General features: G+C 42.4%; 1 protein-coding gene across 3 annotated transcripts in view; it reads right to left on the reverse strand.

Annotated features, from left to right (window-relative positions):
• The window catches only part of LOC143337614 (sodium-coupled neutral amino acid transporter 3-like), a 37,847-nt gene that overhangs the window by 3,086 nt on the left and 16,992 nt on the right, over positions 1 to 17,769 (reverse strand). For 2 of the 3 annotated variants that reach the window (XM_076757268.1, XM_076757260.1), the window contains exons 3-16: positions 16,853 to 16,885; positions 16,601 to 16,694; positions 16,394 to 16,509; positions 10,175 to 10,248; positions 8,915 to 9,007; positions 8,633 to 8,714; positions 4,713 to 4,795; positions 3,427 to 3,485; positions 2,901 to 3,047; positions 1,983 to 2,062; positions 1,457 to 1,557; positions 749 to 873; positions 495 to 639; positions 67 to 170 (exon numbers count right to left, since the gene is read on the reverse strand). In XM_076757268.1, coding sequence (XP_076613383.1) covers positions 67 to 170; positions 495 to 639; positions 749 to 873; positions 1,457 to 1,557; positions 1,983 to 2,062; positions 2,901 to 3,047; positions 3,427 to 3,485; positions 4,713 to 4,795; positions 8,633 to 8,714; positions 8,915 to 9,007; positions 10,175 to 10,248; positions 16,394 to 16,509; positions 16,601 to 16,694; positions 16,853 to 16,885 — 1,336 coding nt within the window. The remainder of the gene's footprint in view (positions 1 to 66; positions 171 to 494; positions 640 to 748; positions 874 to 1,456; positions 1,558 to 1,982; positions 2,063 to 2,900; positions 3,048 to 3,426; positions 3,486 to 4,712; positions 4,796 to 8,632; positions 8,715 to 8,914; positions 9,008 to 10,174; positions 10,249 to 16,393; positions 16,510 to 16,600; positions 16,695 to 16,852; positions 16,886 to 17,769) is intronic. The other variant, XM_076757276.1, reaches the window with a different exon arrangement.

A 17,769-nucleotide genomic window follows, 5' to 3' on the forward strand; every position in this document is an offset into this window, starting at 1 on the left:
TATGTCTTATTTATGTGAAGCACCAAAACATTTTTTAATTGTCTCTTAATCTCATGAGATGCTCACCAGGATTTTGGGCACAGAGCGCATTGACTCCTCTTCTTTGGGTACAATACGAATGTAGAAGACAGCAGGGAAGATAAAGATGAGACAAGGGGCAGATGTGGCGCCTGGGGAGCAAACAAAAAACACAGAATTATTCATGAACCTAATCCTCAATGGACTCTCGCTTCCCTTCAGTGCTCATTACGTGCTGCTGCCAGTCTGTCAGCACTGCCGTGAGGACATGGAAATTAGCAGAAAAGGAGGGAAAATAATTGGTTTATATTTATTTTGTTCCACCAAAAAGGAACGCTGTTATTATTAGTTTTTAATTTTATGTTTGAAGAGTTCAGGAGCCTGGTGGCCTCTTGGACCTGCAGGTGATTACATCCGTCTACATGTCGGTGCTTTACGCATCAAACCAGCCTTAACCAAGAGTTGGTAAAACCTACCAATGATCCCAAAGATGCCCAAGATGTTGGGGGCAAAGATGACCAGCAGGTTGATGAAAGTGAGCAGAATGAAGGCAATGGCGATGTGACGGGGCCAGTTGAACGTCTTGTTGGGAAACATCATCTGCTGGATGGCTCTCCGCACCTGGTCATAACAAAAAGGCCATTTTCAATGTCTGACTGTGTTTTGAGTGACCGTATGAGGGAAACAAGTGAGCCAATGTGTAAGCTTAAGGTGCTGAAATTGTACTTACGGGAAAGAGCACAATGGGCACAGTGAGCGTGACAGCAGTGAGCACAGCCACACGCACGCACAAAATCAGCGTGTCATACGGGTCAATACGACTGTAGGTGTGAAGCAGCTCCGCTTCCACTTCACCTGAAAGAGAGCAAAAGAGAGGAAAATAGAGTAGCTACAAGAATGATGAGGGAAGAACAGCTGGCAAAACAGCATTAGTACTGATAATATTAATTAACACATATAGAAAATATTGATATTTACTGACAGGTATCATAAGAAATGGTAATGAGAATGCTTTAATAACATCCCAAATTTAGGTAAAAGTAAAACCCTCAGTATCATGATGCCTTTGTGCCTCAGTGCAGTAGATTACATTGCTGAATGTCAGTATGTAAAGTCAGTACAAATGGTAAATGTGAGCTCTTCACTATGACCACTAGAGGGAGCAGATGCACCATTTTGATTTGCAGCCTACAGATTTATTGTTCTACAGTGACAAAGTGATTCAGACTAATGTGCTGATATGAGAACAAATACATGACATTGCTACAGTTAATTCACTAGAAGCATGAATAAAGAAATAAAGAAGCAAATTAGGCAGTGTAGCAAAAATAACTACACAGATAGATAGATAGATAGATAGATAGATAGATAGATAGATAGATAGATAGATAGATAGATAGATAGATAGATCTGCAGTGGGAGGAGGACAAGGCCTCACCATAGAAAGTTAGGTATCCAAAAAGGGCAGCCAGGAAGTACATGCTGTACATGACTGCAATGGAGATGTTGGCCACATGCTGCATCTTTTTCTTGGTGGGACTGAAATCAGAAAATATTGCCATGTGATGTCACACACACACACAAACATAAACACACACACATAACATCAGGGCATCCACTGTCAAGTTACCGTATATGCCCATACACAAAGCATGTAGCCCCAGTTAGTGTAAAATACCCTCTTCAGCTGCGGGGCTACTTTGGTTGCAAGACTATGCCTCAAAGATTCAATAACACATCACAATTAAAAAGCAACAGTGGTTCAAAGCAGGATGATAAATTTAAACTAATGGCATGCTGCATCATACAAGCAGTGGCAACGCATTTCAAAATAAAGTGAAAGCAGTGCATGTGACTAGGTTATGATCAGCCAAGCACAAGTCCGACACAGCAGCTTTCCTCTTTGTTGTGCAACTGATCTCTTGTCCAAAAGTTAGCAGGAGTTTTCCATCATAAGAACATACTTGCGCAGCTCTGTGTAGATGGGCAGGACCTCGGGGTGGCACACAAAGGCGAATGCCAGGATGGGGATGGTGTAGGCCGTCTGAAAATGAACCCCAACACGTCACCATAGATACAGCAGCACCATCGCAGACGTCTTACCACCAACCTCGCGCTTTACTGCCCATTACTCCCTCAGACACATCACAGTGGGCTAATTGTTTCCCTGTGATTAACTTGGGCCTGGCTGCAGACCAGCTTTAGCCTATTTAAGAATGCCTTACTTATAAGCTGCTAAGCAGCAGGGTTACTAGCCTGGGTTAGAAAAGACTCATACATCTTTAAGGGATGCTAATAAAGACTTGAGAGGATTTCATTAAAGCAACTACTCATCAGTCTTTGCTAATGCTCTGGAAATTGTTTCAATAAAATTGTAATGTATGTATGAATGTGATGTTACATTCATACAAATGAAAAGCATCTAGCTGTGATTAAGAGTCTTTCAGCAGTCGCTCCTGCTGTGAAGGAATGTATTGTGTGTAAAAAATAAGGGCATTGAGAGAAATGTCAAGTCTTTCCCATTTCACTCATTACCTGTCTCTTTGGCCCACAGAGGGCAAGCTTGATGCTCTCACTGCAAGCACCAGAATGCCAACGCAATTTTTATGCTTCTGTTGACAGAGGCAGACAGCTCAGGGGTCTCTGTCCATCTTTGAGCCTTGCATTAATCGCACACCATTGTCTATCATTAACGGCTTGATATGAGCCCTGATTGCCTCTTGAGTGCAACTGAGTGCTTCAAACCGAGTGTGATTCCCATGCTTTCATTGTGTCACTGGCAACATGCTGAAGATGACTATGACATAAGTGGGTGTCTGTCAGTGGCCATGGCAGTGGAGGTGGATCTGCAGTGTGAGACTGAGTGGCATGCATAAACATACCTGTGAGTTGAGGTTGGTGAGTTTGGGAATGCAGGCGGGATTATCCTCCCCGCCGGGATCAGTGGCACTGACATTCAGCCCGCTGGCAGTGACATTGAATGCAAAGTCCACAAATGGACAAGGGACATTGAACTTCTTGTAGATGACCTGTACAGTGCAGAGGAGAGGCGTTCAGCAGAAACAAAGGCTGTGGGACACAGTTAGCACACAGACAGGCGGAAAATATGGCACTGAGAGATCCATAAAGAGAGAGAGAGAGGGAGCAATGCGTGGATTACAGCTCGCACAGCCAAAACTAGGTCAGAGAAAGACAGAGAACCAACACAGCCTGGAACTGCAGCATGCAAACATTAGTCCATGGCAATGAGTGGAGAGAGTAGAGAATACTAAAGAGGTGGTGGGAAGGCAGAAAAAACCCAGACTGATCCCAGTGCATCTGAATATTCTGCCTTGATGCTTCTGCCAACAGAAGAAGCGAGACAACAACGAGTTTACATGTACGTATATCAAGAATCAGAGGACATACCGAAATGAGGAAGAAAACCATGCAGCTCAGGGAGAAGCCACTGGTGTATCCCAGGTATCCTAAAAAAAAGACAAACACTTTGTTAGCACTTTGCTCATCTGGGATTACATGGTCGTGCTTAATCTGGAATATATTATACTAAATGCTCATCTAAGATATGCGTAATATCTCCCCTCTCTGCTTAAGAGTAATAACTAATCACTGGTGAGTTTAAACTGTATTTTCCTGCTGAACTGCATTTTCTGCTGTGTGTTCTTCAAGCCTTGTGGTGGACTGGGATGATTTAATGTGCTGGGAGTTGGAGCTCATTACTCCACAGCACCGACTGGCTCTGTTGTCCTTCATGTCTCGGCAGGAGACCGACTTCTTACAAGAGGTCAGCCAATACGCCTCCTTTTCTCACTTCCAAACTGGCTTCCTTTGCTTTTTTTTTCCTTCTTTCCATCTGTTTTGCTTCACGTACTTGCTCATCTGAAGCGCTGTAATGCAGACAGACCGCACGACACTCGACCAACCTCGCGAAACACATTGGATTTGTGCATGTCATGACAGCAACAAAGACTTATTATTTTAATGTGAGTGAATCAGACATAACTACACGATGAATGCAGGAGCATGAGCCAAGAGGAAGCAAGGAGGGGAGACAGAGTGGGCTCACCTGGCTCTGAAAAATCTCCCCCCTGCCTTCACTTCTAACATGGAAATGAACATGCTTTTAATAAAAACTAAAGCATCCATGTGTGGGTCTCAAATCTTTGCAACACCCCAGTAAAGATATCTTAATACAAAGTAAGGCATCAGGTGAAATTTCAAGGTGAGCAGGAGGCCACATAGGTGAGAAAGGAAGTTAGAGAAATTATCATTCATGCACAAATACCAATGTTCAAGCTTTGATGGTCATGTGTCCTTGAACAAGTCCCTACATAAAACCCTATCAGCTCCATGGCTCCTTTTCTGCCTGCTTAATTCAATACACTCAGAGCTTCACCTGCTACAGTCTGGCATGACCAGCAACTTGTAGTATTTGTGTGTAACACACATTACTGATTCGGTTGGCTGACTTTATTACTCTTCTTTACTTGTGCTGCTGTCACAATAGTTTAGCATTTTAGCTTAATGCGGTGGTTCAGCATTTGACATTATCCCATAATTTGTAGCCGCGGTGGCTGCTGGTCAGCAAACAGGACATAATCTCACTTTAACCTACTCATGCAAAACATGAAGCAACACAGAATAAACACAGACACTAATGAGACTGTTAGAAGGACATGATATTCCATACTCACCAAGCTGTTTCATGAGAGCCAGTGGTAATATTACTGCAATGGATACAATTATGACGAGGTAGTTCCCATTCAGGTACCATTCACTGCAGAGGCAGAAAGACACAGATAATTAAATGCATTGATTTGGAATTACTTGGCTCAAACGCTCCTCGCCGTGTCAGTTCATGATTGATTGGACAAAGGAGAAAGAGTACAAAGGAGAAAGAGTATGAGCAGCAGGAAAATGAGGTGAAACTTTCTCTGTGGAAAAAGCAAACGTACTGATTGAGGATTATTTCGTATCTCCAGCTGAGCACAAACAAACACAACTCAAACTCAACAGGTTCCCTTGAAATCAAATATCTAGAGTGGAAAAAATAAGCCTTTCTGCTCCCTGTCCTACTGGAACTAGGAACTGTACGCCCAGTATGTATAATATCCTGACGACAGCCCTGCTGAGAACTTAATTAAACTTAGTATCACAAAACCCTGCGAGGATATGACTGAATGAATAACTGAGAGGCTGTCAGCCGAATGAAGCATAATTTTATTAATTCCACATCAATACATGACAGTGTGATTAATATATCATTATGTGTTGTGTTGAGTACATTTCCTGGAAATAACCACAATGCCTGTTCATGGCTAAACAAATGAAATACCTGACAAATCAAAGTACTTAATCACACTGATGTACTGTATATAAAAAAGGGACATTGCCACAAATCAGTCCTCACCAGTGATTTGCAGTATTGCCCAGATTGGCCTCACACAACCATCCATTAGGTACACTGTACACCCTGGACAGGTCACCAGTCAATCACAGAGACACGCTCACAGTCACACTTACAATTTAGAGTCGCCAATGAGCCTAACCTGCAGACCTTTGGAACATTACTGGAACCAGAGCACCTGAAGAAAACCCACACAGACAAAGGGACAACATGCAAACTAAACACTGTGCAAAGGCAGCATTTCTACAATCCACTGCCAAACTACAACAAACACCATTTAGACTTAAGGGAAGACATGAATATGAGATGTACAAACATACGTCAAACAGGCTCCACTGACAACAACAACCCACCACGTGTCTCATGCACAGTCATGTCCAGGAAACAAACCTCTATTTTTAGATGGACACAGTGATTAATTTCTTGTCTTCCATCAGGTGGGAGACACGACAGAGATGCAACATCTGCTGGCCACAAACACACACACACGCATGCACACACACACACACATACACACATCTCAGAAAAGAAGCGGCTCATCTATCCTGTTGTCATCCTGCCCTCCGGCCATCTGGACCAGGCACACAATATCTCACCACCACTAATACACACATTCACGCAAACACGCGGTGTTTTACAAACACACAAATGCACAATCACAAATAATCACGAGCAGTGACAGAACCTTGATAAGCAAACATAAATATAACCCTCTCCACAGTGAAACAGCAGTAGCTCTCTGGTAAGTTGCCTGTTTGGGTAAAGACAAGCACGTAGAGACAACCTCAGGTGCTCATTGATTGTACATGTGAGCTGACCAGGGTCACACATCCAGAGACACAAATAGACACACACCAGTGTGTGTACACATGTGGCTGGTGGACAGAACAACAGTAAACAGCCGTGCAACAGGTAGCTTTGTGAGAGTTGTAATTTTCAGTTTTTGTCAACACTGCGCCATTGTCACTGTTAATGAGGGCCTTCTTTTCAGCTTTTACTCATTTTCAAAGAAAAACAGCTTGTTTAAAAGGCGCACATCAGATTCAATGGATTTCATGTCTCTATGCATGCAAAATGCTTGTGTGTCCTACTGTGAGAAGACACCGTGCACCATATACTCAAAATGAGGACAGAATGCAAATCAGCGTCTGATTATACACCACCACAATCCCTCAAATTAATCAAATGAACAGTGACAGTGTTTGCTCTGCAAATGGTATTTTTATTATTTGATGTTCACTCAGAGTTTTCTATTATTGATTATTCTTTTTCATTTGGTTTTAGATTACTTTTTTAAATCTGAACACCCACAAAATTTAAAACAAATAGATAAATTCATGGAGATTAATATATTTTTTAATGATTTCCAAAAATAATCATCCTGAGATGCAGTCCACAAAAATACTATGACTGTAATACATAATTCTAAGCTCTATCATTACAGTATAATCATATTCTATTATAAAGCGGTGCTTGTTGCAGAGCTGTTGTATTGCACTGCATTGGATTGTGAGGTGTCCCTGTTATTTTGTCCAGCCTCCTCTTACAGTTTAACAATATACACAAACACACACATACACCGACTCGATGAAATGCCACTGGAACAATCTAGTCTGTCATTTCAAATTAACAGTGATTGTTGACCGTGGCCAACAGCACCAAGATAAAGAAAGGCGAGGAAAACAGAGCAGACACCAGAAGACAACGTGGACATGTTGTCACGCTGTATAACCTCTACAGTGACAGCATAGAGTGGGACACGTCAGTCTGCACATACGTGAGCTAACGTGATAGCAGTGGTAGTCCTATAGGTTGAAACAAGCAGAGTGCATGCATGTTTCTTTATTTATCTGTTTGTGAGATGCAGCACAGGGACATCAGTCCACTGTGCATTTTAACACGAGGGGACAAACACTCTGAGGCAAAGTGTTCCATGAAACTCTGTTCATTTCATACAGGGTTGTGTAACTGGACATACCACTTCTCACACACTTCTCCCAAGCCTAAAACGTAGGTGAGGGGAGGTTCTAACTGGGGTAAGAGTTAAAGGGTAAGGGGGGAACATCACACTCGAAATCCCATCTGAGGAAGTGAGTGTTGTTTGTCTCTGAGGCCACCTGCACTGCGATATCCCATGGTTTACGTTTTCAGCCGTGGAGTCTAGCTGTGTTTTGATGTGAGTGTTTCTCTGTGGCCGTGCTGCTCTCCTCCTCCAGGGTCACTATCACAGCTGTTCTCACGCCAGCTGCTCGGTACATCCAGAGCAGCACCAGACCCGCCGACTGGCACAGCCCGGCGGAACTCCTCCACAGAGGCTAAGATCTTTGTACACGCAGGACGGCTGCACGAGGCCCCATAAGGAAGAGACGGGGCATCACACTGCATTTTTTTAACCTTTGGGAGTGATGGTAGTGTCTACATGTCACAGTGAACCAGATGCATTTGCAGTATTTGAAATGTGAGGAATTACTTTTATTTCAAAATGTCTTATTTTTACTTTAAGAACAAAATATAGAAAGTATGCAGCATTTCAATACACGTCTAATGGACAAACTCCAGCTAACTGCACGCTTGGAATTCATTTTAAAACGACAATTTGTAGCAAAGCCATAAAAACTTCAAGTGAGAAGATTTTCATTAAATCAAACCCAGAAACCTCGGTGATAGTGCTCCAGGTGTTTAGTGGCAGAGTGCCATTCCTACCCTTCCCAGTATGGCAGGAAGTCATGGAAAAAGAAGGAGCAGAAGAAGAGCTGCAGGTGACTCTTGAGCAAGGTAACCAACTCCTTTAACTCTTCCTGCTCTTCCGACTCCATGGTCGCTCATGGCATGATGGGAAAAAGCCAATTATTGCCTGACTTCTTTATTAAAGCAACACAAGTTTGTTTGGCTGCACTGCAAACGGATACATCAGTCTCTCCTACGCTGTATTTCTGCTAACACTGCTGCTCAAGAAGTGTTTGCTCTAAACTACACTTGCTATCAACACCAGTAACCCGGGGTGTCGCTAATCAGCTAACACTGAAATCTTATGTGTGACAATTTTAATTAATGTTCTTTTGAGTGCAGTTAAGGGATTTTTTTTAACGTCTTACCAGTAATTTTCCCATATCTCTTGAAATAAATGTAGTTTAACATGGACATGGACTCACTCCAGTTACTACATAGTATGAAAGAAAACATTTATGTCCTGCATTGACGACTCACCCTGCAGGTTTATCCACCTTCAGGAAGGCCTGGATGACCAAAGGAAACTCATACTTGACTATGTACAGATAACTGGACATGGCTGTGGAGAGAAGATACAAAAGCACTCATGAGTTAGCACTAAACCACACAGAGGCTTATTCACAGTACGACAGTGAAAGCACCCTCACACGCAAGCATGCACACATTAATCCTGAGCAACAAATCACAGAATACTACGAGCACTATGCCACAAACGCTAGAGGACATTTGTGTGTTTGAAAGACGGCAGTGTGACCTCACCTCCAATGTTCTGCAGCGTGATGGCAATACCTGCCGCCATCTTCCCCGGGGTCCCAAAGGCCCTGTATCCGAGCTGCTCATACGCACGAATACCTGAGGCGCACGTCAGATAAAAGCATCTCATCAATGTGTTAAATCCATACTAACAAGGTCGAGGACGTTAAGGGGAGTTGATTTTGAGATTTTGGACTATTTTGCTTATATAAAAGTCTTCAGTAAAGCTAGTGGAAGGAAACCGTACCGTATTTTCAGTATTTTCTGATATATGGAGTCATAAAAAGAGATATCTAAAATCTGTCAAAACTTTAGACTCTGCCATGTCAAACGTCATGTTCCTCTGGTTCCTGTTTTATTTTGAAAGTTCACTCTTCTCATGTGTGCGTTCTGTTTTACGTCCTGCCTTGATCTTGTTCCCGTCTATTTTTTGCGCCACCTGTGTCTCATTAGTTAATTAGTGGATTTAGTCCATGTGTTTTCTCTCGTTCAGTCGTCAGGTTGTCGGCTCCTCCTGCGTTTGTTGCTCGTGGCTCTTATCAGTTTTCCTGCCTGTGTTCCTCGCGCCACGCTCGTTTGTTCTCACTTCAGTTTTGGTATTTCTCCTTTGTTCTTGGACTTTGCCTCAGCCTGCTCCCTCAGTTTTGGTAGCCTCTCTGTTCTGACAACTGGAATCTTGCCTTCCTGTGCCACGATGCACAGCCGTGACATCAACAACATGAAACAAGAATTCTGAACTTGGTTTTATCTAATATTCAGATTCCTGTTCTGGAAATGTGTGAAAAGTAGTGCACATTTAATGAGATCATGTATCATTTATGTATTTAAACATTAAATTTCAGAAAACTAGGAAGAAACTTAGGAAGTTTCATGGTGACTGTGAGTTAAAATTTAAGTCTAAAAATCTAATTAAGCTTGCTGTGTAGCAGTTCATAGAGTATACATTGAGGTCTTATCATCTAAGGTTCTGCTAATTTGCAGATAACAAGCAATATCGATCTAAATGATTAATAAGCAATATTGCAGCATGAAGATGCACACCAGCTATTTTAAAGACAGCTTTCATCCTCACGCAATGAGATTTTTCAACAGTCTGCAGAGCAAAGGGGCAGATATCCACTCAGCCACTGTGTTTTCTGATCTGTTTATGTAGTACTAATGTACTAAGTTTTCCATTGTATGGAAATGCACTGGTGGCATTTTAATGCATATGACAAATAATTCCTTGAAGATCAGAAGGTGCAGATTGTGAGGATACATGCATACCTACAATACCAGATGACTTCAGCAGTAAATGTATGGAATATGATGAGAGGACTGCCACCACTGTTAGAAGCACCCTGAAACACAGAGACATGGACAGAATTACACTTCTTTTACCAGCAGAAACACCATTTTAATCACTGTTACACCAAGTGTTAATTCGTTCATAACACCTGAAAATCTCAGTTTTCTGTGTTACATTCTTACACTGTATATTACCCTGCAGGCTATTTATACAGCTGCAGCATCGGCACTCATTTTCTGGATGTCTGTGCGTAGATTGTGTCGTAAGAACAGAGTCCCTGTGGCTCTTCTTTACGCTGGAATGTTACTCAAGCTAAGCCAAGGAGGCTGCCCCGTCAGCCCCTCTGCCCTCTGAATAATCCCACACACACGTGCACACCACACACACACACACACACACACACATATATATATACCAGATGGACAGTTTCACAAGAAATGTTTCCAATGCGATGCTGAGATTGACGGGATGAGGAAAATCCTTTTGTAAACATCAATCTTCTCCCCTTTGTTCCTCGGTGGTGGAATAACCTACTTGAGGCACAACAACAGTCACTCCTTCCATTTTTAGTCATAGACGCGTCTCTTCCAGAGGAACGGCACTTCTCTCTCCACTGACTCATAATCTCAGTTTTTACATGTTCCTCTGCAAGCGTCTGTGCTTTCTATTTGATGACTGGATTTCTTAGTTAGGATTTTTAGTTCCTGGAATAATTGCAAACCACTCCAATATTCTACTGATTCATATTCTGCTGTTGGTCTCATTAAAAGGTATTCCAAATGATGTGATATGACAAAGGATGATAAGACCTAATTTTTCAAACATGCCCAACCATCCAGAGCCTGAGCTGAGGAACATGGGGCCAAATTCACAAAAAATCTGAAAATACACTTGGAGAGTTTATATTTTGGCCTAAAATCTGCTTTTGTCTTTCTGATTCATGCACATGACACACCAGAAAAACACATCACAGGCGACTGAGAAGCTTAATCTGCATATGCAATGGGTGGGGCTCACTTGGGGCAGATACTGATACTGTGGAACAACTTCTGAATGAGTACATTTATCCTTGCAGCTCACCCAGTTTAGCGTGTTTAGAACTGTAATGACTCTTGAGATTGGATTCTCGTCACTGCGAGTATGTCCCCACAAACTAACGTGCACACACATGTTGGCCTTGCACTTCATTCATTCATTCATTCATTCATTCATTCAACTTCTATACCCGCGCATCCCATTTCGGGGTTGCGGGGGGCTGGAGCCTATCCCAGCTAGCAATGGGCGAGAGACAGGATACACCCTGAACCGGTCGCCAGCCGATCGCAGGGCAACATAGACAGACACACAGACAGACAACCATTCACATTCACACTCACACTCACACTCACACTCACACCTATGGACAATTTAGAGTCACCAATTAACCTAATGAGCATGTTTTTGGTTTGTGGGAGGAAGCCGGAGTGCCTGGAGAGAACCCACGAATGCACGGGAAGAACATGCAACCTGGGGATCGAACCAGCGACTTCCTTGCTGTGAGGCACTACCTGCTGCGCCACCGTGCCGCCCTCCTTTCACTTCAACAACAACAAAAAAAATCTTTTGTCCATTTCTCTTGGAAAGTGCTACATTCTGCATCTACTTACACTGTGATGATAGGCACCATGACGCACTGACGAAAGCTGGCATTAAATATCTGCTCTTTTCATAAACTCACGGTTCATTTCCTGCTTTATCAAAATCAAAATTTTGACATTCTATTCAAGCAAAGTGCGTGTATGGCCTCTTGTGTTAACATTTAACATTTTGGAACATTTTGCCAAAAATGTTTATTTCTTTTAGATTTATTTAATTTATAATTGAATGGATCATGTTGGCACTAGTATTGAAAAATTCAACACACTGATTAATTAACTGATCACTGATGATGATGCTGAAATTCCTTATATCAATGACCAAACAACAAGTCTTTAAAAAGCTGCTACATCCATCAATGGTGTTTCATTGGCTTACATCTTTTACTACATAGAGCTAAGATTTATTTTTCAGGGAGAAGTTTAAGAAACATCGGAGGACTTGTTAGGATCCTCAGCACAAGGAGGTTTGTGAATGGGCCCCTGATCTACTGACTTTCCCTGACCCAGTACACCCCATTCCAACTACTTTCTATTTTCTAACCTCTTTTGTTGGTACCGTTGGCGACATTAACTTTCGTCTCTCTGACACAACCACACACACACACACACACACACACACACACACACACACACACACACACACACACTCCATTTCTCTTTGCTTTAGGAAAGCCAGACAGCACGTCTTTCATCTCAACTTCAACTCTTGGCCAGTTAACAGGTTTTTTTTTTTTCTTTTTTGTGCTTTTTTTTCTCAGACTGTTGGAAGAATGCTGGGTTGACTTGCGGTGGAGGATTTAGTCAGTCAAGTGGCAGTGGGAGGACAGATCTGCTGACAGTCAGACAGACTGACACACTTGGGTCACTGTAGCTCTGCTCACAGCCTTCCACCCCGCTGCATTCCTGCCCGAGCCGGGGCCACTGACCCTCTGGAGCCTCGGCACCCAGCAACAAAAATCTGTGTGATGTGAAACATCGGGCCACAAGGGAAACAGAAACAAAGGACATTCCCAAGCAGCTATAAGACAGAATAAATTGTCTAACACATTCATTACGTTTAAGAGTGTGAATGAAATCGTGGCTCTCACTGCGGTCCAAAAACTGTTCTTACTTCACCAACGCCTCACTACAGTCTGCAAGTACCGCAGCTTCAAATACGGTCCAGGATGTACTCAGCACCATATAAACCATAAGCATGCCTATTGTTCACCTAATCCATAACAATAGGCCAACAACACTGTTGATTTTCTTCCTTTTGAGAATAAATTCATAGTGTTGTTATCAATCAACAGACATATATATAAGGTGAACTGATGCATCTTGCCTCACATGAGTGGGCAGGTTGAAGCAGATGAATGAATGGCTTCAGCAAAGCATGTCTGCAGCAGCCAACCCAGTCAGTGGAGGAAGTGAAAACAACAATATAACACAAATACTCAGCCACGAGCCAATTTTTTGCTGTCGGCATTTATTTTGCCTTTGTTTACCTCCCCGTCTTTGAGCAAACATGGTCGCCTCATTTTCAGGCCTCCTGTCCCCTTTCAGAGTAGGACCTAAGGTTCAGAATGACGGAGCACACTGCGAGGAAAAAGATTAAATGTTTGTTGAGGCAATCACCAGACTGGAGTCCAATGTGAAACACTGAAAAACAGCCAGTATTCCTTCGCCAAATATGTCACTGACCCTGCCTGTGTTTCTAAGCAGCTACTCTATCGTTTGACACAAGATCATGCAGATATGCACACAAAGACACAGCCTTTCATCTATAACAGGGTGGATAAATACACCCTCTCTGTTGCATTCAGTCACGTACTATAAATTTGCACGCGATTACATGTATTCATCAGGGTAAAATGTAGACTAATCAGGTAGAGTTCACTTCCGCTCCTGTGTGGCCGAGGGTCAAATACATTCAGTGACACAGGGTTCAGCCCAGTTCAGACAGCAGACGGCTTGAAAAACTACAGTCACACAACTCAGCTCAAAATAAGAAGCTTTCTCGAACACGAGGGGAAATCCTCCAGACATGACTGCTTTGGCAAAGAACCCAAATAACGTCCTTGAATAATATTTTCGGGCGCCAAAACCGACAACATTAAGAACTAACATTAAAACTAACGCTCGCACTTTATTCTAAGGTACAGTCTTAGAATAAACCTGGAAGAAAGTCTAATAAGGGTCAGTGGGACAGTGGGAAATAAAGAAGCAGCTTCCACAGCCTGATGTTACTGAGGCTCTGGGAATAGAGCGTCAAGTAAGGATGTATTATGCTATGTATTAGCACAAAATGCACGGGTCTCCAGAAAACATCCAGGCTACGAGAGACATGTGAAGTAGCGACCAGATGTGACGTGACTTTACGCTACAGTTCTCCTCTGATGAACAACAAATGAACCTGTAAGAAAGTGAAACTATGTTGAGTAAAAGCCAAATATATATACTGTCCCGAGAGCTCTCAGTGTTTTGTCTGAAGGCTGTGTCTGAAACAATATAGCACAACATACATCTAATTACAGGCTGTATTGTTTAATTAAGCTATCACACTGTAGGCACACGTTGGTAGCATTGAATGTGGTGTCTAATTCCATTGTAATAGTGTATAACTGTAGCTACTGTATTTGTAATTAAGACATCTTGCAAAATGGTTACCAATGGTGCATTAGAATCTCCAGATTGGTTTCTAATTAGAGTATAATTTGGTATAAAAGTGTCTAAGTATATTTTTGATCTAATATGGCATCGTATGTGGTTTCTAATTACAGAGTAGTCCACGAGTATGGTGTCTAATTAGGGTATAACTGTGTTTTTTTACTGTCTAATAAAGAACATATTCTTTCTGGTTTCTGTTTCATCTGACAAAAAGCATGGCTTGTTACTTTTCTGTTGTCGAGCTTGCTGTGAACTGAACAACGTGGCCCTGCTGCCAGTGTTTCACCACAGCTCCAAATCCACTTGAAACAAGCCAAGAGTTATACAAACATCCAAGACATTGCTTCACCTCTCTCTGGAGCACCGCATTGTAATTTCAGTCAGGGACGCTTAGTTAAATAAACAGCACTGCCCGAATTTTCTAAGAAATGTAATACTGGGGAGCTTACAGCAGCCAGCCTCAGCACCAGCCACCTCACAACCTAGCACCGCCAGGAAGAGGTGTTAAAACAGCACGAGGAGGTGAAAGTGTGGACGTCACCAGTGCTATCTGTTGAGATCAGGAAACAGCAGCCTGAGTATTTTTGAGAGACTTGCAGAAACAGATGATCAGGGGAATTTCAGCATGATCACCTAGAAGAAGGTGTAAAGCTTTGACAGCCCACTGGTCTAATATTATACTGAAATTTTGCGAGGGAACACGAGTAAGATCTGGCAGACTGGAGCTGCTCCCCCTGACAGCAGGAGATTCAGCAGGTCTGAGACAGATTGGACGGTCGACAAAAATGCTGATGATGAAGCCACTGCAGTGCATAACACAGGTGCAGTGACATGGTAATGACAGTGAAACGTGGACAAGCTGTTTAGTCAGTGTACAGCTTTAAAGGACAAGGCTGGAGGTATTCTGTATGTTTTCTTATTGTCAACAAAGACCATAAAAAGACTAAAACCAACAATGAACAACGAAACCAACGACAAATACAAGGTCAGTGGAACTAAAACCTGATACAGCTTATTTCTAAGTGCCATAGAGCCCCATCAGTGCACTCCAAAACTATGTAAATCAATCAGTGAGCTACACTGTTACAGTGGCTGACATCTAATAATGGTCATTACTGGCACTGGTTTATTTTGATTCTACATGTACCATCCTAATACCACAATACTGTGGTAACGAAATACTTCTGGAGAAACTTTGTTGGGACAGAACTGGCTCTGTTGAACAGCTAAACAAGACTTGTAGCCCATCTTAAGCTGGTCTGAAAAAAGATTTGGAAAAACCCTGTTAGGGAGGGGCAGCACCAGAAACAAGGCGACCATATCTTTCCCTCCATGTGAAGTTATTCAACATGCTGTTTGACTGGTCCGCTCCTCCTCACTGTCATCAATTAATTCCTGCATAGTCAATGTGTGAGAGGTCACTGCAACTCAGAGGTTAGAGGACCTCCAGTGCATCTAAAGCACATAGAAGAAACATCTCCATAAAAATATAAATAATGAACCTGGAATCTGCAGCAGACTGTGACGTCCTCGTCCTGACAGACGACGCTGCTACAGCAAACACCCACTGATTCAAGCAGTGAGTCAACCACGCAGAAAAGTTATTTTCTGTATCTGCGATTGCAATTGCATTCATTTATAGCACAAGTAAATGATTTCCAGTGTGCTATTACTCTGAGCCTTTGTTTATCAGAAAAATGTGCCATCTGTCATCAGGATGCGTGTCATAAACAGGGGCCGCTGCCTGCTTAATACAAGACAATTAGAGCACAACTAGGTGCTAGTTATGTGTGACGCAGACCTCCACTGGAAGAAAATGAGTCAGACAATATCTGTGAGCTGTAATTCGTTCATTCTACTGCTTCCAATCTGTAGTCATGGAATTGGGTCAGACGCATAGGAAAGACTTACAAAAACAGGACGATCCCTGTGTTGGCCATGGCGTACGCCAGTCCTAGGATTCCACTGCCCATGATTGCATTGCCCAGGTTGAAGACGGACATCCCAAACGAGGTTTTCCCTTCAAACTACGACCGATGCAAAACAGAGGAGAGGAATTAACAAAGATACAGTGTGTGATGTCAGTGGGAAAAGCCAATCGGCTGTGTTTGAGCTTACATCTGTGAAGCGTGTGGTCTTCTTGTCATCCATGCCTGATAGGAACTCCTGGCTCTCTGGGAGGTTGGCCTCTGTATTGTCAGTTCTGTGGGGACTAAATAAAGAGGAATACTGTCAAAGCACTTAAATCGACACCACAATAAAACACAAAGCTCACATTCATCACAAACTATGTAACTTCTTATCTTCATTTTTGGTTTTAGCACAGAGAATCGGAAAGACATTCTCAGTTTATCATTGTAACATACATACCTAGCATTCTGGGCACTATTTGGTACAGTTTCCCTACAAGCAGTGTGGAGAGAGGCCATCCATCACCCAACGAGTGCACAAAGTGGAAAAACAACACCCTCAGTCATAATATAATCAGGCAAATAATACAGTGAAGGGACAATCTATGAATTATCATCTGTGTCCCAGAGAGAGACATTTTAATTAAACCATTTATTACACAGAAGGAGGACACAAAAAGTACTGCTAGACAACCAGTGACATGATAATCAGGCATTTAGCTCACTCTATTATGCAGTGCAAATTGTGGTACAGTGACTGAGAAGGCAGGAGGTTAACGTCTTGCTCAAAGGCACATCACCAGGCAGTTAATGGAGACACAGTGTTTGCTGTTACAGGGAATGTGCTGGGACTTTTGGGACTGTCTGCTGCAGTGTTCTCGCTCAATAGCGGACCAGTTTCCAAAATTGTTGACTCCATCAGTCACTTAGACACAAAACATGAGAAAATAGAGTCCATAATCAGATAATATGTGACTCAAATTCGTCCCATTTGTCAACGACATTGGAATCTTCCAGGACCCACACTGAAACCCTGATGGACGGAGCAAAGTGCTACACGTATGAGCAGCATTTAAAATGCTATTTTGGTTATTGAAGAATGCGATTAATGACTTAAAATGGCTCTTATACTCAATATTTTTGCAATAAACATCACAAATTACTCTGATGCGACAAAAGCACCACAACCTTGTGATCTATCCAATGCTGATTTTAGACTTTGAATGTCAACATTGTGAATGACACCGACGGCACCAACTAGAAATTTAAAATCACTTTTGTCCAACCAACAGCCCAAAAGTCTTCATTTACTGTCATAAATGACAAAGAAAACTGACATTTAAGAAGCTGGAACTAGCAAATTTTTGACATTTTTGC

This window comes from Chaetodon auriga, chromosome 2 (assembly GCF_051107435.1).
Source record: "Chaetodon auriga isolate fChaAug3 chromosome 2, fChaAug3.hap1, whole genome shotgun sequence".
In the NCBI taxonomy this organism is placed as follows: Eukaryota; Metazoa; Chordata; class Actinopteri; order Chaetodontiformes; family Chaetodontidae; genus Chaetodon; species Chaetodon auriga.